Source organism: Coenobita brevimanus, chromosome 55 (assembly GCF_032717465.1).
Source record: "Coenobita brevimanus isolate Jiangsu-jjx chromosome 55, ASM3271746v2, whole genome shotgun sequence".
In the NCBI taxonomy this organism is placed as follows: domain Eukaryota; kingdom Metazoa; phylum Arthropoda; class Malacostraca; order Decapoda; family Coenobitidae; genus Coenobita; species Coenobita brevimanus.
This window is the reverse complement of record NC_137008.1, coordinates 41,558,895-41,583,148: the sequence shown is the minus strand read 5'-3', so window position 1 is coordinate 41,583,148 and position 24,254 is coordinate 41,558,895. Positions and strand designations below refer to the sequence as shown.

Here is a 24,254-nt window from a genome sequence, read left to right as displayed (position 1 = left end):
TAATTCCATTCCTAAACTTCCCCTTCCCGTCGAAGGAGTGTTCTTTTTCATCGGTATTAGATCAGATTCCCTTGGAAGGGAAGGGAAAATGTTCAGGATGGTAGCCCTGCTAAACTAAAACGATCCATCCTGCTGATAGCCTACGTTATGGTGGACCGTTAGATTTATAAACTAATACATCAAAAAACTAAAACACGCATATCTAGTGCTGGATAAATGAAAGCACAACACATTTGATATGTGGGAGGTCGTCACTACATCCATACTGTTGGTTTGTATTCTGCCATAAATGCCATTCTGGCCAACACCACACCGGTATTCATTCCTCAAGACAATATTTTAATAAATTATATCCGAGTAATATTATCTTTAATGATGTTATTCGTAGGTACAACAATCACTTGTTACCGTAACGTCCGTCTCACGTACTCGCATGCCGGCACTCACTTGTGTTTCTCCAGCTGGAAGACATGAGCCGGGCCACTCGTGTGACCTTGATGGCAGATTTTTCCTTTTCTGAGCAAATTAACAAGCAGTGTGTTTTTTGAAAAAAAATCCTCGTGTGACCCTGGTCATAATGTATAAGATTTGTCAATGTCAGGTCATATTAAATTGCATGAATATCGGAGGTAGTAGCTACGTCGTCTGCTCTGTTTATGTCAGGCTAGACACTGACAGCCGACATGGGTAACACATTTAGATACAAATAGCACTTAAAAATCATTATATTGTTGTAGATCGTATTAATAAAATTGTACAGTACCTTTCATCGACATTTCAAATATATTTAAGACAATAAACAACAAAATAACGCACAAAAACTGCTAAGGGATTTTTGAAGAGACGGGTCAGCTCAAATGATTCCGAACAGTTCAATAATTTCAGCTGCTCGAAGGCAGACCTTGCCGTTCGAGCAGCTCAAAAAGAGAAGGATTTTTTTTTTTTTTTTTTCAGTACCATGCATCTAAGAGGGAAGCAAAGGTTTAGAAATATGGGCGTCTCTCTCTCTCTCTCTCTCTCTCTCAACTCCTTCCGCTCGATGACTTTCAACTGTTTCAGCTCGATGACGTTTTTTCATTTTATTATTGCCATCTCCAGACGATCTTATTGTACTTGGGATAAACTACTCGTACTGAAGGAGTCAGTGAAGGCTATATCTAATCCCTACAGATAGAAAGTTTCCTATGCTAAGGAAAAGCGTCTGGAGATAGTAAGAATATACAAAAATCAACGTTATCGGACTGAAGGGGTTACTGTATCTATGAAGAGAGGTATGGAGTAGCACTGGTGTTCATATTATTTGTACATTATGCGACTGCTTGTTCTACCAGACTCTGCACAATAAGACGAGAGTGAACGTTACAGTGAAAAATGCAAATAAATTGTTCCTTTCAGTAACTCTCTGCAATGGAGACTACCGGTAGCTTCTCGTAAGAACCGGTTAACTCCTTGAATCCGGTTACTTATCAATTTATTTCCTTATTTATTTATCTTTAGGTTATTTTTTCTATTCACGGTCGATTTCATTCAGCTTAAGGGGCAGAAATCGTGTTGTGAAGGGGTTACTGGACACTATTTGCCACCCTGTGAGTACAGACGGTTTATCCAAGGTTAACAAAAGCGTCTGGAGTAGCCAGATTAAAGTGAAAAAAAAAAAAAAATCATCCCATGGAAGGGACGATGGGTAATATTTTTAAACTCACCTAAACCAAAGTTATTCATAAAACGAATTGCATAGAAATATGTCATCACTTATACAGCAACCAAGTATTTCATAATCGGAACAGAACGATTCATGATAAAGGTCCACTTTTATGGAGACTTGTTTATCTAGAAAGCTGGTTAGGATCTGTTATAAATACCAGCCTAAGAACCTCAATAAATTAATACAACGGCCGGAGTGCCCATAACAGGAGAGAGACTGTAGACTGTAGGGCAAGGAAGTGTGATAAACGTGGGAAGGTTGTTATATAGGGAGTACGAGTAATTTAGGGAGGTGGAAAGATGAAAGAGGGAGGAGTGAAAGGACGGAAAATGGGGGGAAAAAGTAGGGAAGAAAAAAGGGAAACTGGGAAAATGGGAGAAATGGAGAGGAGGAGGGAGGGAAAATTTAGGAAGAATAATAAAACAGGGAGTTAGACACTTGGAAAGATTTGAGAGAAAACGGAGGAGGGAAGAAAGAGAAGAGAGTAAAGAAAGAAGAATAAGAGTGGAAATAGAAGGAAACGAAAAAGAAAGATGAGGAAATGTGAAAGGGAAAAAAAAGTACAGCAGAAAGTGGAGATGAAAGAATGTAACAAAGGACGGGAGAGAAGGAAAGAAGTAACGAAAATGATGACGAAGAGGAATGGAGATACTGATGAAAAAAGAAAGAGAAGGGAGATAATGAAGAAAAGGAAGAAGGAAAAAATGAAGATGGGAGGGGGGGGGGAAGCAAGAATGAAATATGGGAGGAACGTGAGGGTGAGAAGGTGGAAAAATAAACGTGGAGGAGTGAAAACGTGTGGGGGAGGAGGGAGGAATGTGTGGGCAGGGAAGAGGACAAGGGAGGAATGTGTGGAGGAAGAATGTGTGAGGGGGAAGGGGAGGAGAGAGGAATGTGCGAGGTAGAAGGGAGGGACGTGGACAAAGAAAGGACATGTGAAGGGAGGGAAGAAGTTGGTTGAGGTATAAATGAGAAAGAAGGTGTCTGTAAGATTAGTGGGAGAAGGTAAAATTGGGAGAATGTATGACGAGACGGACCAGAGAGGGAGGGAGGGAAGGAAGAAAGAAGGAAGAAGGAAATAAGGAGGGTGTAAGAACAGACGGAATGAAGACTGAGAGCAGAAGTAAGGATAGAGAGAGGGAAAAGGGAAGAGGAAACAAATGACTAAGTCAGTAAATAAGCAAGCAAGTGAGCGATTTAGTAGCCTGAGTAAGTGAGGGGGGGGGGGGGAAGAGTAATGACGGAGAAATGGAGGGAGGGAGAGAAAAGTCCTTGAACAGCGGCTGGAGAAAATATCGGCTAGAAACCTTAGCAATACAGACGCAAGACAAGAGAAGACTATCTACCTACCTATCTCCCTCTCACCACCTATGTCTCTCTCCAACTACTTACTCATGCACCCGGCCTACCTTTAATGTTAACTTACCTACAACCCTGTATATTTAGCTGTTGATCTTACCTATTTTAAGTTTCTACCTAAGTATACCTACCGGTATATATTTTTTAACGTACCTATCCACACGCATACCGTATATAACAATACAACTTGATAATTAACTGCCTCCCTATCCATCCACTTACCTTTCTCGCAACTTATTAATATACCTGTCCAGCCAGCTACCTACAGATGTGTCTACCTGTCTATGTACCGTTACGAGGTGCCTAAGCTACTTATGAGCCTATCTTTCAAGCTGCTTAGGCTGCCTACAGTATACTGGTAGCTCCTTGCACATTATCACTCGATAAACTTATTTATCTCTCTGTTTGCCAGTACATACTTAGACCGTCTACCAACTTATCTTTCTACTTACCTACCAGTGTAATACTTGTCTTTTGACCAACCTGTCTACCTATGAATATTATTCTGCCTACTTGCGCAAGGTAGGCCTATTTGTTTTTCTCGGAAGGTACTCAACGAACGCAGACATAACTGTAACAATCCATATTAGGTCTATCACAGGACCGGATCTTCTCTAAGACATTGGTAGTCAGTATTAACCCCTACCATGCTGGCGGCGTACGAATGGAGAAGGGGTCTGAGGAAAGAATGGCGCGTGTAAAATGTTGTAGTGTTAATAATTATATGTATGTCGAATTCTGCAACCGAGCATAATTCAATAGGCCGACTGAAAGTCATCGGCAGCTAATGAAGCAACAGAGCGCGAACATTTACAGGCATATGGAAGGACATACTCCCAGATCCAATTTTATATGTTCGTCACGGCTCAAGATTCGATACCTGTAGAAGAATCAGTTTATACTGGTTGATTCATTGGATCTACGCTACTCGAACTGCTTGCGTACCAACCACTGACATACGCTACCAGCAGGTACAACCCTTGCAGACGATGTCTTTAAATCCCTCAGTTCGGTGACGTATTTCTCATTCGATTTCCTCATACCACAAGACGATTCTTACTCAGATTATGAAGGATTTCTTGAAGTGAAGGCTTTAATTAAGACGGTTCGAAAAGTCTCTCCTACGCTAAATAAAACTGTTTGGAGATAACAAGAATATTTAAAAATAATGTTAATAATACGTCACAGGGGTGAAGGTATTATCGGCCCTAAGTAATGATGCTAGATTCCAGACCAAATGTTTACTGCTGATCGGATAAGCAGCAAGATCTAGGCAGGTTCTGACGCAGCTTTCAGACGGTGTAAAGGAACTGCTGACCGCAACTGTACTGCTTCCTCCTTAGCCACTCTGTTTTTACATTATCCCATTTCGGCTCTCGCACCTAGATTAACACTCCCAGGCCCCTATAAATCACTTTCGGCTGAGTAAACTCGTCTAACGTTAGCTGGGATAGAAAAAGAGAGTTATCCCGACCATGAGAGAAATAATGGTACCAGTAGTAACAGTATCAGACTTATATAAATCTCAGCTAAATATAGTCATTTGGCGTTAGCTGCCACAGACTTCCAGAGTTATTCCAATCATGACATGGTCAACAAATTCACCTGCCTGCCTGTGTGCTTACTTATCAGTCAGTCTATTTGGCCACTCAGGAAATCAACCTGCTTACCTTCTTAGTCTTCCTGCCTATATAATACTTAGCTTCCTACACAAAATGCGATGCCGGTACAATGAGGGACACAAAATTTCTCCTAATATTTCACCACTTTTACTTCTCAATTTACCCTGCTTGCTAATATTCCTCCGATGAGACAGGCTTGGCATGCTTCTCTGCCCACTGATGATTCTCTCTTCTATGGTATGGTTCGTGTGGGAGATAAGTGACTAAAATGCTCAAGTGTTAAGTAAATGTAGTGCAATATAATACCGCTAGGTCAACTTTTGTCCTGGACTGTGCATTCATTCTTATCTTCCTCCCACTTGTTTACCGACAAACCCTCTTATTAATTTACCTGCCTTTCTGCTTACTAACCTACCTACGTTTCTACTTACGTGCCTTCCAGTTACTTACATTCCACCACAACTCACCCACATGCCTGCCAGCTTTATATGAAATCTACAAGCCTGCCTCCTTAAATACTGTCAAATCAGACGTAATATAACGCAATTTGTGATCACGTGGGTCGGGGTAAAAGTTGGAATAACACTCCGTTTAACTGTGCCACGTTTCAGACAAAACATTCAGTTTTTCAGTACGAGTCATCGGTAATGCAGGCGACAGTAAGAGGATATCTAGAACATGACCTTATGAAATGGGAAGTTGTGCTTCAAACTTTTACCCCAACCCACACGATCGTAGAATTATGCATCAGAATAGCCATTTTCCAGCTCCGATCCCAGTGTGACGAGGTCCTCAGTACCCCTGCTTACAATTATCCACCTTCCTACCCTGGGCACGACACAGGTACCCGTCTGCCTACCCTATCTCCCTGGCTACCTGTTTAGTCTACCTGCTTTATGCTGTCTTAACTCAGTGCCTAGAATAGCTGCGACACAAGACACGCTATGAGGAACTGACTAGACTAGCAACACCTTGGCCGTATCACTTTCACCTCCACCCCCCCCCCCTCCTTCTCTCTCGTCTCTGTCGGTCTCTCTCCCTCCCTCTGTCTGTCTGTCTGTCTCTCTCTCTCTCTCTCTCTCTCTCTCTCTCTCTCTCTCTCTCTCTCTCTCTCTCTCTCTCTCTCACACACACACACACACACACACACACACACAGCTCTTAGTACAACCTTCACCAACTCTCACATACGTCTACTGTACTGCAACAAAACGCTTAGTCACGTAATCTCACTCACATTTATGTAAAAACACAACAATTCGTCCTTGTACAAAAGAATGACTCTCTCTCTCTCTCTCTCTCTCTCTCTCTCTCTCTCTCTCTCTCTCTCTCTCTCTCTCTCTCTCTCTCTCTCTCTCTCTCTCTCTCTCTCTCTCTCTCTCTCTCTCTCTCTCTCTCTCTCTCTCTCTCTCTCTCTCTCGTTTCAGCAATACTATATAATACTGAGATGCTAGACCGGTACACCTTACAAGATACTACGGTACTATAGTTATCATGTCTTTCAGATGTAACCTTCATTAATTTACCGGTAGCCGTTGTTGTCTCTCGGTCTACTGAACCTGTGCATCAATACAGATCTTTCTATCATCCAGTCTATCTCAGAGTATTCGCAGGCTACGTAGTATAGTTTGTCCACCTTAAATTGGTGGAGATATTCACCCTTTTTCATCATATTCCACGTACCGTAGTTCAGTAACAGAACAAAAGTCGGATCTACCCCCTTTCTAAAGCACTTTTTCGTGACTACAAACATTATCATATATAACTCAGCATTCATCATGGAGAGGTGGCTATATATGGCCAAGTTAGAGTGGACAGAGCATGCCTACCAATCTGCTTGGCTCTGAACCACCACTTATCCATTCTCCCCAACATTCTGCTTTAGGTTAGGTTATCTTCTGGTACCACTCAGCTTCCCTCGACCGTTTTATTTTCCAGTTTCTCTTCGTATCAACCAGTTTCAATGTTTAGCCAGACGTAGGCTATGTTCTCTATATACTAGTAGGCTAACATTCAATACAAGCTCTACTACTCTGGGCATCATGTCGTTTAACCCGTTCAGCATGAAGCCATACCAAATTATTTCAGTTCATCGTAGCTGCCTCTGAGCAATTCTATTCAACTTGAGAAACACCTCTCAAACTGAAGGGGCGTAATGAAGGTTATAGGCTAAGTAACCTCATTAGCTCAGGGAATCTCTCCTAGGCTGAAAAAAATAGTTTGGTACAAGCAAGTATTCTATGAAAAATACGTCAAAGGACTGAAAGGGTTGAGGCAATAGGGTAGTCTGTGGGCACTGGACAGAGGACAGGTAGCCTGAGAGTATGAAAGCAAAAAGCTGGACAAAATGATGGAAAAAAAAAAGTACCATAGGCTACAGGGAACTGTTAATTTCGTCACGTCTTCGAAAGTATTTCATTTTAGCTAATACCAGACGATTTTCTTCATCTGGGAGTAAGAATAGTAGCCTGAGTGTTAATACTGTCACAGTTAACCCTCTCTTGGTTAGGATATTTCTACTAATAGGCTACTAGCTATTGCAGCTCACACCAGGCGATTTTATTTACCAGTGAGTTATGGGAACCTGAGTTTTCAGTCATAAGGCAAGGAAAACAGGAAAGAAGGCAAGAATATCACCAAGAACAACTGGTATGAGCTTAGAAGCAGTTCAGCTTACCAACAGATCTACTTACGTTTTCCTACCAACCTAGTCTGTAACTACAACACATAATATATATGGTTCGTCTCCCCACCAATCTACACTATTCACTGTATCTCAAATTTTAAACATATCTGCGTTACCTCTGCCTATCACTAAGGGTAACATTTGTGGCCACGTAAATAGTTCCTAACCAAAATATACACAGCACATGAAAGAAACAATAGTAAACACCACACCCTCACACCAACAACACCTGAAACAGAATTGGACACACTGAACAACACTATTGACAAAGCCATCAAGGTCTCAAAACAATTCATGGCTGCATTGCTTAGACACCCGTCAAGGAATATATAAAGGGAATATATATATATATATATATATATATATATATATATATATATATATATATATATATATATATATATATATATATATGCACTCAGTACGGTATCGTAACTACATAGGCTACAGAAGTAGCAATTACCGGCCTTGACTATGTACACAGTCCCTTCAATCCAGCGACATGATTTATTTATCTTGATATCTCCGGACAATTTTCTTCAACTTTGGTTTTATCTCTTGCTTCTCTAGTTCGAAAAGCCTCTCCAGAGCTAGGCTAAATAAAACTGAAGACAGCAAGACTGAAGTTAAAATGACGTCATCGGACTGAAGAGGTTAGGCTAAATGTGGAGTATACACCAGTGATGGAACCGTCCACCTCATTATCTGGAAATAAATAACATCACACACACACACACACACACACACAGACACAGACACACACACACACACACACACACACACACACACACACACACACACACACACACACACACACATTACCCGTTGGCAAGCTCATCTATGCTACTGATCCACACCAGTCCAAGTTGATATAAATACTATAATACTGATCGTCAATGTGCAATAAGCAAAACAAAAAACGCTGAAAATGTGCTATACAGCCTGCTATGCTGCCTAGAATACTGACCCAAGAACAGTAGCGGATATGTAACCTAAATAATAAACCACAATAAAATCAGCAACTCAACCAGTATAGCTAACAACCTTTCTAAAAGAATGAAAGAGAGAGAGAGAGAGAGAGAGAGAGAGAGAGAAAACCAGACTGAACACAAGGCCTACCTTTATTGCAATCCCGTAGCTCTCGCATATCAGTTATTGTACTACAGTAGTCCTTATTCCTTATCCTTCTGCAAGCTGCCTTAGGCTGCGGTATGTGTATTAACATCAGTCAGTATTTGGTCCTATAAGAAACCATAGGAAACCCATATGAAGGCAAGGAAACCCATACATAATTCTGTCAATAAATCCCATCTATATGCATAGGATCTACAACCAGCCTAAATCAGTAAAATATTCGGCCTGACCTCATCTTATTTCTGGACACAGGAGCAAATCTCTACGAGGGGGTTTCCCATAGGCTGAACAATATCGAATGGCATTTAACAGGGAGATAAAATGCATCAAGTCATCACTGGAGTCTAAGTTGACGCTACTATTTATCTCGCCATTGTAATAATCTCAGACGCATGCAACAATTGGCTACTATCTTATTACATAGAAACAATTTTTTTTTTTTAAATAACAGAACAGAGGAAGGAAAAACAAATGAATAAAAAAAATAATCCATACACCAGATTACTTGCGTCCTCCATTCATGGAATAAATGTAACAGCTGGACTTGAACAGCTGTAGGTTGAAGTTTGGGAGGAAACAACTCCAGGGAAGCGAGTTCCAGATAGATGCACTTCGGGGAATAAAAGAATTCTGATAGGCAGTTCTGCAATATGGATGTGTGACACTCCAGTCATGAGCGCTACCAGATGCCCGTGTACCACGAGGGAAAGCATGGAGAGGTGGCACAATGGACTCAATTTCGTCTGGGCATTTGCCTTAAAAATATCTGTAAAATAATGCAAGGGACACAACATTCCTTCTTACTTCTACGGGAGGTAGTTTATTTATAACAGCAGGGCTATTATTAATTCCAACAGCTACGAAGAAAAAAAAACAGCAACTATATGTACCCTAACTACACATCTGGTGTCAGAATAGTCTCATTAGGCTCCACCCATGCCCCTTTCTCCAGCCTGCTCACATACGATCTAGGCTACACCCCAAGAACAGCTAAAGTTCGGTTACCAATAACGGTGATCTTTTCATATACCCATGCTGATGCATTACTTGTAACCAATCTAGTAACACCAACCTCATTTGGTAAGAAGTGAACTTTGACGACGGGTGCAGTCAGTGAAACAATGACACACACAACAGCATGACTGCATCTGACAAAAATTTTCAGCTCCGTCAGCTACGAATCTGTAATCCAGCCTCAGGTCACACATTTCAGCCCAAGGATTTCTGTTCTCGTTAACTTAGAAGCTTTAGCAACACCTTTTCTTTAATTATCTATTTTGTCTCTTGCTTGTTACTAGTGCAAACTATGTCGATAATAAAATAATATTCGTACCATGCAAAAGAATGCGGAGGTGTAATGAGACCTTGGACTGTATTCTCGTTGGCAGACTTCGTATCACTCTTTCTTCAGTGAGTTACGGTATGTTACGAACATAAGAAGATAGGATACTGCAGTAGGCCAGTTGACCCATGCTAGGCAGCTCTTAAAAGAGTAATTAAGCTACTAGAATACGACAAGTATAGTAGAGAGTCTTCTTCTTTGTTATCCTTGTCTTATTGTGGTACGGTAGTTTAGTTACATATTTAGGAGCTGCCTAGCATGGGCCAACTGGTCTACTGCAATATACCCTCTTCAAAGTTCTTAACATAATTCACTATAGTAGAACTCGCGTAAATTTGCGCCTGTGGTGTGGCCCGCACCTGTGTACAGTGTTGCCAAGTTTTCTATACCGTTATCTCTCTCTCTCTCTCTCTCTCTCTCTCTCTCTTGGCGGGAGATGAGCCACCCTGAGTACTTTTGATTCTTTTATAAGTTATTTATAATTGTGCTTTCATTTGTTAATTTGGTTTTGTTATATTTAGTGATATTTATCATTTTTTGTATACGGCGACAGATGACCTGTTGTTGCAGTGCCATGATTGATTTTCAGTCATTCATTCTCTTTCCCCTTCCTCCATCTCTCTCTCAGCCCGATAATGCCTCCACCACAACCACCCCCCGTCATGCCGACAATGCATTCAACCTTGCCCCTCTCCTGCCTGCCTCTCTCTCTCTCTCTCTCTCTCTGTTATTGCAAGAGACATTTTGGATATTTTCTTTTACATAATATTGTATATATTGTAAATTTGACATCATTTCCACACCACCCTTGAGGTCAAGGCCACCGACTGGGTGTGGAAGTGTTGCCGCTCGCGAGTGAATAATGTTTTTTTTTTTTTTACTTCGGTATTGGCATATGCCTACTATTTTGTCCTACATATTAGCTTATGATTATAAATGTGATTATTCCTCGCCCTTAAAATTACGGTAAAAGCCAGTAAATGTGAGCATTTTTCCCTAGCAACACCTGTACAAGCTATGCTTGGGTCTATGGAGGGGTACGTACTATACCTTAGGCCAGACTGGGTGTTTCAGTGTTACCACTCACAAGAATTATTTGAATTATTTCTTTTACTTTGGATATTGGCATATTTCTTCTTTTTTCAGGCTCATTATCTTATAAACATAACTGTGATATTATTACCCACCCTAAAACTACGCTAAAAATCATTAAAAGTGACTACAATTTCTGTTAGCACACTGTACAATATGTATGCCATGTTTCTGTGTTACTGTAAAAATATTTTAAGCATAATAAGATTAATGTTGATTCATCCATCAAAATACACAAGTGTAAGTTTTATTCATCTGAATTTATCGTATTTGTGATGCCTTGTACATAAATAGCTTCCGTTTCACATCGCAAGGTGGGGAAACGTGGCACCATTGTACACAGGTGCGGGGCCACACCACAGGCGCAAATTTACGCGAGTCCTACTATAGGAGTTGATACAAAGTCTTCTTTTCCAATAAGAATGCAGTCCAAGGTCTCACACTGGAGTGAACAGGTAATACGTTCCCTTTCCTTTGCTTAACACAGACTTCCGTGTTTGCGTTACAATCATAGCCTATGCTACTCCGAGCTGAAAATTTTCTATAGCTGGACTGAAACTGTTAGTTAATATGATTTCTTTGATACTGGCACTGTATATAATGAATGCATGTGTACATATTACACTAATTATGTTGGATGAGGGCAATATACAAGCCACAGACTTGCTCAGATATTATAAGCATAGTAACAAGTCCATAATCACTATACGATAGTTTAAACTACGAAACAAAAATCTCACATAACCAAATAAGGAGCCTGAACAACAAAGACACAATTCACAACCTGTACCGCGACTCACTCACCTTTGTGTCTTTATGCTGTGTCACTCTCACTTCAAAGACAACAACGTCTAATCTAATGAATTTCATTTCTTTATAAAGCAAACCTTTACACAGTATTCTCTGTTTATAGCACACTTGGCACTCGCTTAATTTAGGATAAAATCCGGCAATTTCCGCAGAAAGAAATCCTAGCAGAAATGGTTCAGAATTATCACAATTAACCATCATCACTAAAAAGAACGCATTTGGGTACATCATCGTAGTTTATTCAGGTTAACTAGTTACAGTTTTCCTTTCTACTTATCTTTTTGTCTAGTTTACCTAACTGTCTGTTTATCTATCGTACTTAGCTTATCTACTTAGTTTATATTTATACCTTGTTTATCTCCTATCTTTTATCTATATAGTTTATTTACCTATCTTAATCTACCTAGCTTACATACCGTATCTTTTTATCTACCTGGCTTACCTACTTACTTTTCTGTTTATGTTACGGTACATAGTTTAACTAACCATCTGTAGTATGTAACTTAACTAGCTTATCCAGGTTGCAGTACTTGCCAGCCTACCTACTTATTCTATCGACTGACATACCTTTCTATCAGGTTATCTTATTGGCCTGCCTATCTTTCTTCCCAGGAGCACTAATGTCTGGATAGCCTGCATGTATATTTAAGTTCATGACCACGTGAACCAACTACCAACATTTCATTATTAATCCATCTCCTAGTTTACTCCTCCCAGTGACTTCTTTCATTTCGTCTACCAGTAAGCCTATTTTATTCGTCAGAGCGATTCATGTTCCATTATCTAATATTTAGCTTAATTTACCAGTTTATCTAAAAATCATCACCAGCAACAGCCTGATCATAGTATCGTTCAACCTCAGGCCTTATAGCGCGTAAAATTCTAATGCACTTTTTTTGTTTTAAATTCTCTAAAAACTTCCTAATTACTTCTAACCCTACCTAAGTTTTTCCTGGTTCTGCGAAACAACCTTCTAACTGACTTCAAAATTATTCTTCATCTGCCATTAGCCTATCAGTTTTTCCTGTTCATTTTCAACTTTTTTTAAATACCGGTAACTTATTCGCCGTCTGACTCATACTCAAATTCTTCCTCTATATCATTCAGCGTTTTCACACCAAGTAAGTTTTCCAGTATACTACCTGCCGCACACCCCACTCTAGATCATACCACATAATTCTTTCAGACATTAGTATTTCATTCTACAGTATTTTTAGTTTACCATGTCTTCTCACATATGAAAGTTTTTTCCACTTTACTGTCCAGCTCTGCCACACAGTTATATTAATCTTTAACCATTTTGAATATCCAATTTAGTTACCGGTAGTCAACATTTTTCTCCCTCTGATTCTGCCCTTGCGTAAACTTTCGTACCAAAGACCTATTTCTACGAAATTATCATTTGTTTATCAAGTCTACTGCTCTCTCTCTCTCTCTCTCTCTCTCTCTCTCTCCACGGTGTTTCTTGAGGCCTAGCAGTTCTCCCACACCCTAACAAACGGTGCATATGCTTTCTTATGTCACTATATTATTATCCAGTATTACACTACAGTTTTCATCTCTATATTCCGTTCTACTGTCTACCTTACTCTACTCTCATATACTCACCTTCCATTACGTTCTCCTCGCCCAGTCCGATGAGGTAGGAGGGTGTTGCTGCGACGGGAGTGATGGGGGTGGAGGGGGAGGGCCCGGGGGACGCCAAGTGGGGGGCGGCGACCCTCATTTTGGCTAGTTGGGAGGCATGGGACCCAGCGCTGCCCCCCCTGCAAGGCCCCCCACAGCCACTGTCCACCCCGTTCATCATGGCGCTGGAGGGTTTCAGTGCGTGGAAGGATGAATGTAGATCTTGAGTTTGGCTAGAGGGCTTGGTGGTTCATGCTGTATCGTTCAGGTCTTGCTGTCTTTTGTTATACAGATGGGCAGATGGCTAGAGGACTTGGCTCATTATATTTTCGTCAGGTGCAGGTGTCTTGATAAACTGTGACAGGAGTATTTGTCGATAAAGAGCAAGATGACTAAAGGGCCATTTTTTTTTTTTTATCTCGTTCAGGTCAAACTTACGGATGAACGTTGGGACAGAAGGCTTAGTTCATTCTGTTATAGTCGGTTGGTAATATTTTTTAATTTTATTTTTACGGATATTTAAAGTTCTGGTGACTGAATGTTCGAAGAAGAGTTCAGCTGATCCTCTTTTGTCAAGATAAAAGATTTTCTTCTGCTTTCTGAAGAGGTCAAGATAGACATGTAGGCAGTGAGTAGCGTCTAGACTTAAAATTACACATAATTATTTCTGACTCTGGATAGTTAGCTACCGCACTTCTCTTCTAGCCTACTTTTTCTACGTAAATTAGAAAGACTGAATATTGTCTTGGTATTGTTAATTTTGTTTCTGTTATTTCATTTCATCACACAATTCACTGTTCTTTAATACGGAAAACTAGATGGATAGGCTAGGCTTGTTAGGATATTCTGGGTCGCATAATCCGAAGAAATGAATGGATGGATGGCTGGATGGAGAGACCCTTTTCACGAGCCACGGTTACCTGTCTTGGTTTCCTTTTTCACTAGATAGACGGTCTATATAATTCTCGCTTAGTACGGGTTGGATGGCACACTAGATAGAAACTGTTCTGGGTCTGGTGAATAGATGGATGGACACACCTCCCTCTCATTATCAGTCACTCAGCAGGTAGGCTAATTTAGTTCACATGTTTCCCTGTAAAAGTGAAATTAGAAAAGTAATGAAACCGAAGATAAATTAACCGATAAATTTGAAGATAGGTTACTTGTACTATCGCGATCAGAAGTTCCCCGACATTCCATGTTTGCTGTGGCGATGGATGTGTTACGTGAAATATACTGTATGTAAAAGGGATATGAGGCAGGCAACAAAGGAATAAGGTGAAGGAACGATACTGTCTGATTTTCAGGGAGGATTGTGAAATATGGAAGTCAGGACACAGTGCTGGAATGAAACTGTCAGTGAACTTCTGCTCAAAATAGTACCATTTTATTTATTTTTCATCACAAGAACAGTATACATGACACCGATTTATTCAGCACAACCACAATGGGTTATCTAATGGACTGGTTTTGATGTCTCAATGAAATATTATACACCCGTGCTGAGATCGATACATTGACGACAGTGTTTCTCCGTTGTAGTATTAGTAGCCTGTCTTACTGATATTATAATTACGAGATAGTTTAAACTGTGTCCTCTATCCACACCACCATAAGGACGTCTTTCATATTTTATTCTTGTTACCCTATATGATTCGGCGTAGGAATGCTTCTTCATTGTGAAGGAGTTCATAAATACCGGGTAAGGCTGCAGACCATTTCACAATGAAAGGCCTTTCCTGATATTTAGACTAGAGCGTCTAGTGCCCCCCTCAAAAAAAAAAAAAAAAAAAAAAAAAAAAAAAAAAAATGTTGCTGAGGCTCGGGGCTCATCTGAAACGTGAACCCAGTTGACTTCAGGCAGAAATGTCTTCTCCTCAACCCCATCATCCTCCTTTTGGGGGACAGGAATGGAGGTGAGGGACGCTTGTATAACCGACAGTGGGGCCGCCCAGAAAATCATGCATCCACAGAAAGAGCAAAATATAAAATGCGTCCACTGGGTGAATGGGTCAGGTGCAGATGCAAAAAGCAAGGTTCCAGCAACAAAAACAACAAGGACTTCTTCTCTCTTCCTCCTTTTCTCTCCACCTCCCTCCTCCCTCTCCAATAGGCTACTCTTCATCCTCTTCCCACTCCAGTAAGCTACTGGTATTTCTTCACTTTCCCTCTTTTCTCCCACTCTTTCTACTCCAGTAGCCTTCTCTTTCCCTTCTTTCTCGTCATATACTCATTCTCTTCTCACTTCTCTTTCTGTACTTCTCGTTTCTTCTTTACTGTACCTCTGCTATTCCCCTCCTTCCTTTCCTATGTATTCTCTTCTCATTCAAACTTCTCGGCCTCATCTTTCTTCTCCACTCCTATACATTTACTCTCTCATTTCTTTCCCTGTCTTCTTCTTTCCCTTTTCATTCTTCCTTGACTGTCTCCCATCTCTTTTTTGCCGTTCCTCTTGTCTTTTCCTGCCTTCTTCTCCACTTATTCTCTTATCCTTACTCCAGTTTCTCTACCTCACTCTCCTCCATCTCTTCTACGGTACCTGTTTTCTTTCCCTGGGTAAGATCATAGGAAGGTTAGAAAGAGAGGACAGATACAAGACACAGACGGTAAGAATAATTGTAGGATAAAATGATAGTAAGAGGGTAGGTTAGCCGTATACTGTAGATACAAGGCACAGACAGACACACAGAATACAGTACGGTATAGTGATAGTAGACTCCTCCTCACCCTCATCCTAGAAATGTGGCAGACTCTAATACAGTGAGAACGTTTAAGTCGACTGGATACGAATCTGGTCTCGAATCTTCAGTTAAACACATTCACAGATGAAAAATTAATCTGACTGACTGACTTCCTCTCTTGCAGGTCATGGATATATATATATATATATATATATATATATATATATATATATATATATTTCCCCTTTTATTCTTTCCTAAGAAACTTCCATGGCAGTTTTTCTACGGTATGCCGCATGGTGGTCTTTCTTATTTTTACCTCCCGGTATCAGCTTGAGGGTTTGGTGGGCGGATGAGGCCTTCTTGATTAGCGGTCCTTATCTTCAGCTCATAAAATTAGATATAGGCATAGTCTTTCTTTTAACAAATAGTTTCAAAAGGACCAGTAGATCTATTGCGGTTTGCTCGCCTTTGTTCTCCTCCTCTTCCTCCTCCTCCTCCCCGCCTCAATGTGGGGAACAGGTTTAACAAGGGTGCAGTCAGCTGGGCACACTTTATATCTCCCTTTCACTCTCTTCTCGTTCTTCTCATTCATTACACCTTCTTTCTCCCTTGTTTTCTCTCTCTCCTTGTTCATCCTTTTCCTTCCTCTTGTTTATCCTTTTTGTCTTTCATGTTGGTTATATCATAGCAGAAGGTCCTTTTTTTTTTTTTTTTTTCAACAGACAACCTCGTCATGGGGCAACAGGTCTCCTGTTATCTGTACCTGTACTCCTATGTACTCCTGTCCCACTTCGTCTCTTTTTCTATATTTTTGTCTCACTTCACCATTTTCCTTCTCTTCTCATTCATTCCATCTTCTCACCATTCTCCTATTTCTCTCGCCTCCCGCCCACATGTTTTTACTCTCTACATTCAATGAAACGCCTTTCTTCTCCCTTCTCCCTCCCTCCCTTGCACTCTCTTCTCGGGCATAGCCTATCCCCCTGTCTCTTTTCTTTGTTATCTTATTTTTTCCATTTATTGCAGCCTCTCTCTCTCCCTCTCTCTATTTCTATTCATTTCTCTACCAACCACAACTCCAACCAGCCTTTCTCCTCTAAGCCTACTGTCCACATTCACCTTCACACCCACTCCCTCCCCTATCAACCACATCCACTTTCACCACTCACTCTCGCCACTCACCCACCCCCTCTACTAGGCTACATTCCATCCACCCACTCCCCCCTTTGCCAACTAACCACTCCTCTTGCAACCAGCCTTCCTCCCGTACCACCTAGGCTATACTTCCTTTGCAACCACAGTTATCTCCATTCCTCTACCAACCACCCACTTATGCTCTAGAAACCATACTCCTCCACCTACGCCCCTAGCAACCACACTCACCACCACCATCCCCCTAACAACCACCCACCCACTTACCCCTTAGCAACGACTCTCACTGCTACCCCCTATGAACCACACACCCCTCCCTCCCATACGGTAAGGTACTTCCCCTCCCACCCACCCTTACCTGCACCACCCAAGGCTACCGTAGCTGACAAAAGACGAGTATCCGACAAAAACACTACCAAGGTATAAGAAAAACTAAACGACAAAACACGAATGATTCATGATCTTTTAAGCTAGAAAGTTAATAATCTTGCAAGTACGCTGTTTTTGGGAGACTGTTAACCCCTTCACTAAGAGGACGATTATTTCTTAAGTTAGAAAATTAATAATCTTGTAACGCAGCCGTTTTGGGGCGACCATTAACCTTTTCACTAAGAGGACCATCATTTCTATTATGAATATCTTCAGACTATTTCATTCAGCTTACAAACAGCTAGTTATGCTAGAGGGGTTAATTTTGTTGCTTTAGTGGCTTCCTGAAGAGTAAATATGTACTTGTATCTAAACAGGAAGGTCAACCGCCTAACGAAGACCCTTTGCTTATCGTAACCACCTCCACCACTCGCCGGTCACTGCCAGACGTACCAACATTACCTCCACCACAACCACCGGTATCACTTCCAACATCACCATCTCAGATTTCCTATACCGAGACATACCAACACAAAGCACAAAGCACAACTAACGTAAGCCAACTACATCCACCACTATCAGCATTGGGTATTACACTATCATATTCATTATCACCACTACCACAACTACCAACACTGAGATACCTATTAACACCAGGAACTGGACAATCATCACTACCACAACAACGGTACTGTACCAACATCATGAGCAACAAACATCACAATACTCAACATTCCTGCTTCCACCACTTGTCGACATCAGGAACGGCCACCATTCACTAATATTCTTCCCATCACTACAAACAACATAACTACCACCATCATGGCCTGCTAACACAGTGTCACAACTGTTCCCAATAAAAACACATACCAACTGTTCCACAACCACTAACATTAAGAACTGCCAATATCATGACAATCATTAAGAGAAAAACATGACCTGCCAACATAAAACACTGTTAACACCAAAAATCAACATGACTCGACAGCATTATCAACAGGCCCATCCCTGTGTTGACTACCAACGCCAGCATCATTGCCACAGCTACCAGCATGCTGGAACATTAACAAACACCAGTATGGAATAGCAGTGTCGTCATTACGACCACCACTACTGCATCAACAAAATCGCCACCATCGCCAACGCCGCCGCCACCACCATCACCACCACCACCATTACTACATCACTACTACTACTGTGCCTCAATTGTTGTCACTAATAGGCTTACCGGTACTACCACTTGCACCTTAGTATATAAAAGACCACTAAACTATGTCAGCTAAGTCGGCCGCAACAACAACTACTGCTAATTGTATCTATCATTACTGTCACACACACACACACACACACACACACACACACACACACACACACACACACACACACACACACACACACACACACACACACAATAAACTTACTGTACCATTCCCACAATACTAATAACAAACTCTTACTACCACTGCCACGATAACGTTCAGTATAAATATCAATACCGGTGTCATAATCCAGTGACCAATACTACAGTGCGACAACTAGCTACTACGAAAATTATGCAAGAACTATCCGGACAAATCTACCACCACTACTGTTATTACAATCAACCTATCAGGGCTACAACAAATATCGCAGAAAGTACCAACGTCACTGAAAAAAACACACCAGTACCTCTAACATCATCGGTATCACAACCACCATCGTTAGTATTTTCGAGGAGCATCGTCAACAAAGCAACCTGTACCGAAGTAACCCCCTCCCCCCCAAAAAAAAATATATATATATATATATCACAGCCACTGTACTTAACCCAGCTCAGAAACTCCTGTTGGGCTGTGTACACCTCAGGAACACCTGGGTATGTCAGACCCAGGCATATTAAATACTGTATTTGCACACTTGTTTCATTTAGTGAATTCCTGAATATCTTACAATTTTTAAGGTTTTATCAACTAAAAAATTACTGTATGAAATTAAGTTTTGATTCACTTAACTCTATATATTTATAAAAAATTATGAAAAAAAATTGACAAATAATACACTTCTTTTTTTAGGACAGTAGCCACACAGGAAAGCAAAGAACACTATGAGCTTAGCACTTCTGTCACAACTCGAGGAATGGAGGTTCTTCATGATGGGAAGAGTGAATCCCACATAGCATAGAAACAACCTGCAAACGAGGAGAACAAATATGATGTACCTCCTCAGGTACACGTGGGTCTCACAGACCCGAATGCAACTTCTGAGTGATATAAAGCAAAAACAAAGAGCCGAAAGTAACCCCCCAACACCTTGCATGATTCAAAAAGTGAAGAAGCCATTGAGAAGGATAGGGATCCCAGGCATCTAGAAGTTACTGAAGTAGAGCACGGACACGATCGACTGGGTCTGCCAGACCCACGTGTTCCTGAGCAAGATTAATCAAACCTTCATCGTCATTGCACATTGCCAATATCGCAGTTACCGGTACCAATCACCACTACAGCTTAATAAATATGGTAGGCTTTCTGCAACAACATGTATAGCTGACTATGGTACCACATGTGCATCTAACCTACCGCCTCCACTACAACCGTCACCATGATCATCATCGCCATCACCACCGTCACCATAATAATCATCGCTACCACCACCACCGCAACGACAACCATCTGCAGTTCCGCTCCCAGACTCTCTCCCTCCCCTCACACTGCTTCCCTCCCTCCTGCACTAGCACTCCCTCCCTCCCCACTTCTGCACCGTCTCCCTCCCTAGCTACTTGTTCCGCAGTGTCTCCCTCCTTCCACGTTCTCTCTCGCATCTGTTGTCCCCTTCCTTCTCTCATTCTTTCTTCTTCCCTTAATTTCATCCTCTCTTCCCCTGCACTCCTCCCCCTCTATCCCAAACTTCATATCACACTCTATGTTCTCCCTTGCCTCTTTCGCCCTTCTTCGTTCTCTTAGGCATCCTCCTCCTCCCCTCGCCTTTCTTCTCTTCCTTATCAAACATTCCCTGTCCTTCCCATCTTCCTTCGTTTTCACCCTTCATCCTTCCTCATACGTTCCAATTCTCTCTCTCTCTCTCTCTCTCTCTCTCTCTCTCTCTCTCGTTTCCATGTAGTCCTACCTTTCCCTTCAACCTCTCCTTGTCACACACACAAATTTCCCACCCTCCTTCATTCCGACTCTATCTCTCTACTTTCTCACAGTCACTTGCTCTCGGCCTTTTTTTTTTTTTTTCTGTCTATATCACACTTTCCAGTCTTTGTAACTCATCCCTCCTCTCTCCCTTGTCTATCTTTCGTTTATTCAGTATTTTTCCCCTCAATCACCCTGCTACATTCCACTTATTTTCTGTGATTTACCATCTCTACAATAATCCCTGCTCATTCTTAGTCTTAACTTGCATTCGTTTTTCTCTTTTATATGCCTTAGATTTCAACTTATTACCGCCTTACTCCTCATTCTCTACCTCCCTCATTCACATAGTCACTGTTTGCCTCCCTCTAACTATGTCTTTCTGCTTCATTTCGTACTCCTATGCTTCTCGAAACCGGAAGGAAGGATAGATAGTGAACGATGGACATTATTGATTATCCATCGTTCCTTCGTTTATTATGGTATCCCTGTCTCCCTTACTATAATTCCATCATGTACATTCTCTGCCGTCGTGATTCACTGGCTATCACTTCATTTAGTTTCTTGTTTTATTACGCTGTTTATCACTTCATTTACAATTTCTTGCTTTATGTAGCTATCCACAGCTTCTTCACTTACGGAAAATGTCTTGCTGCGGTATATTACGCTATCAGTTGCTGCTTCATTTACACTTTCCTTTTAGTTGTACATCGTTTTTTCATTTACAGTCGCTCACACTCCTTTGTTGTTTGCTACTGTCTGTCGCTTCTTCGTTTACAGTCTCTACCTACATTTCGTTATCTCGCTCCCTCAGATGAGAGTCGCCTTGACCTGACTTATCTCTCTAGTATCAGGGGTCTTGAGAGAGAGAGAGAGAGAGAGAGAGAGAGAGAGAGAGAGAGAGAGAGACGTAAACAAATACCGCAAGGTCAGTAAATTCTACTGAGGTTGTGCGGCCTTCAAAGGACGGGGGGGAGGGGGGGAAATGCTGGCTTAAAACCAGTGTGGCAAAAAGTAAAGGAAAAGAGGAAGAGAAAGATCAGACGATGGAGAGAAAGGTAAAGAAAGAGAAGATGTAAGAAATAAGAGGAAACGGGGAATGAAGGGGTAGGAAGTGGCAAGGAAAGAGGTGAAAGAGGTAAGGCAAGAGGAGTGGTAAGGTAAGAGGGGTTAAGGAACAACGAGAGAGAAACAGAGAAAGAAAGATGTAAATAAATAAAAAAGGAGGTGAGGAATGCAGGTGGAAAATAAGGTAAAAGACACGAATAAACGACCTGCACAGGATGGACACATAATTGGAACGAATGAAGGAGGGGGGCGGCAGGGTGGGGGAGACCAAGCAGAGGAAACTTGCTAGATGATGAGTATGAGGAAGGGAGAACTGATGGAGATTGGGAATATGATCGAGAAAGATGGAGAAGGGAGAGGAAGAGATTGAGTAGAGCGATGGAGACATGGGGTAAGGAGAAAGTAGAACGGCAGAACTGGGGATGGGAGATAGTATGCTAGGTTAGTTGGATGGTTTTTAGAATGGTGGGAACGAAAGAGGAGTGAAGGTTGGTAAGAATGGCAGGAGAAACAGGAGTTTATGGTCAAAGAGAGAGAGAGAGAGAGAGAGAGAGAGAGAGAGAGAGAGAGAGAGAGAGAGAGAGAGAGAGAGAGAGAATTGGACGAAAAGGAGGGACATGAGGGGAGGATGATAAGGAAGAAGCGAGGGACCAAAGGAGATTACAGATGACTTGGTCTTCTGCGTTCAGGGCACCTATCAAAACAAAACTTGGCTTATCAGCTGTTTCTAATTATAGTCAAAAGAACAGTATATATACGGTATGATAATAATGGTCTCATTACAGATAACAGTCGATACTGCAAATTATCCAAGCGTGATGCAGAGTGGTACCGAGTATTTGCAGTTTTTGTCAGAGGCTATGTAGTTCCGGTATCCCATTTAAGTATTTGTACTCTAATTATCTTTAATGTTTATAAACTGTTTGGCGGCAGTAATTGTTATAATGCAAGTAAATGTGAGGTTGACTTCTTTAACAGCTGTCAACGTTTGACATGAGATTCAGATTTTTACTTACTGAGGTATCTTGTGTGACTTTATGAATTTTTCCGTAGGAATTCAGAAATTACAAAAAAACAAAACAAAACAAAACAAAGAAGTTATCTACACATATACACATACATAGTCGTCCACCCAACGAATATGAATCAACGTTCCTTAATAAGTTACAACAGAATAATACGTATGGTAACACTTGCTTCTATGGACATTTTTATAGATTCAACCTACATCAAACTAATACAATTACTGTATAAACTTAAGACTGCTGAACACAGGCCTAATGTACACGATCTGCTACGCAGAGCTGTAGTACCAGCTGTAAATTACAGACTCGTACGGTATGGTACGTCGGTTTACGTTAGTATGGTTTAGGCTCTAATCGCATGGAAGAGTTCCCTATATCTGAGTTACTCTTCGGGTTTATTTTTGTCTTGTTTAAATTTACCTACACAAAGAGCTGCCTAAAGCAACAGCCACTGAGGACTGGAACCAGAACTACTGTACATACGGTAATAAGTAAACATAAATTACGTAGACCTGTAATAAACATTATACAAATAAAGACGCATATTCGACCACGTATATTAACCTAGCTATAGGCTATGTAGCCAACCAGCGCGAGTTACCGATACTTACCAATACTTTTGGTTTATCTCTATTGTAATGGGACGAACAAAATGTCGTTATGTTGGAGACAAATCCAGGAATTATGTTACAGCACAATAAATTAACATCAGAGACCCGGCGTCCTTGGAGCGTCACATGTCATTCCCCATCATGGGACTTTTTCCACATGCCAGTATTACCACTTTTTTGTGATTTCCCTTAAGATGTTTCAGTTTTATTCTTAATCTTAGGATCTAGGCATTTTTAATGGGAATTCTTAGGAACTTGTTTTCCCCCTGGGTAACAGTTACATCCAATGATGGCAATTGAAAAAGAAATTCCTTACGAAACGGACATGGCTGAACAAGATTTTTTTTTTTCGTTGTGTAATCACTAGCTTTATCGTCATTGTTAAGTGAACTGCATGGATTGTCGATATTAGCCTACTAAACATGAGCATTTACATTATGTGTATGGGATGGAAAATACGTAACCAAAATACTGTGTGGTCTGTCACCCTAAACAGACCTACGTTCTCAGTCGTAGTTACCGGTATTGTTCATCCAGTACATTAGCTAGGATACTTATTATCATGAAAGTATTGATCGACCAATATCTCTGTTGTTCGACTGTCTACGTTTTATATACGTAGGTAATTTGATACTTGTGCAGCCAGCCTAAAGCAATTTTTCTTTCAATAGCTGCCATGTATAGGTAGATCTTCGGCAAGTATGTTATGGTACTAGTTTCGTCACAGATCACACAGGTTATCATGCAATGGCATTTGTATATTCTGCAGTTTTATCTTTTCAGACTTAATTTAGTAATGACATACTCGCCACAAGTATTTAATCATTAACAGTGACTCATATAGCTCACTCTCTGG

General features: G+C 41.0%; 1 protein-coding gene across 1 annotated transcript in view; it reads right to left on the bottom strand.

Moving 5' to 3' along the window:
* The window catches only part of Cen (cerebellar degeneration-related protein 2-like), a 168,290-nt gene extending 154,733 nt beyond the window's left edge, over positions 1-13,557 (bottom strand). Inside the window, exon 1 of the mRNA XM_080273633.1 lies at positions 13,359-13,557. Coding sequence (XP_080129759.1) covers positions 13,359-13,557 — 199 coding nt within the window. The remainder of the gene's footprint in view (positions 1-13,358) is intronic.
* Between the last annotated feature and the right edge of the window lie 10,697 nt (positions 13,558-24,254).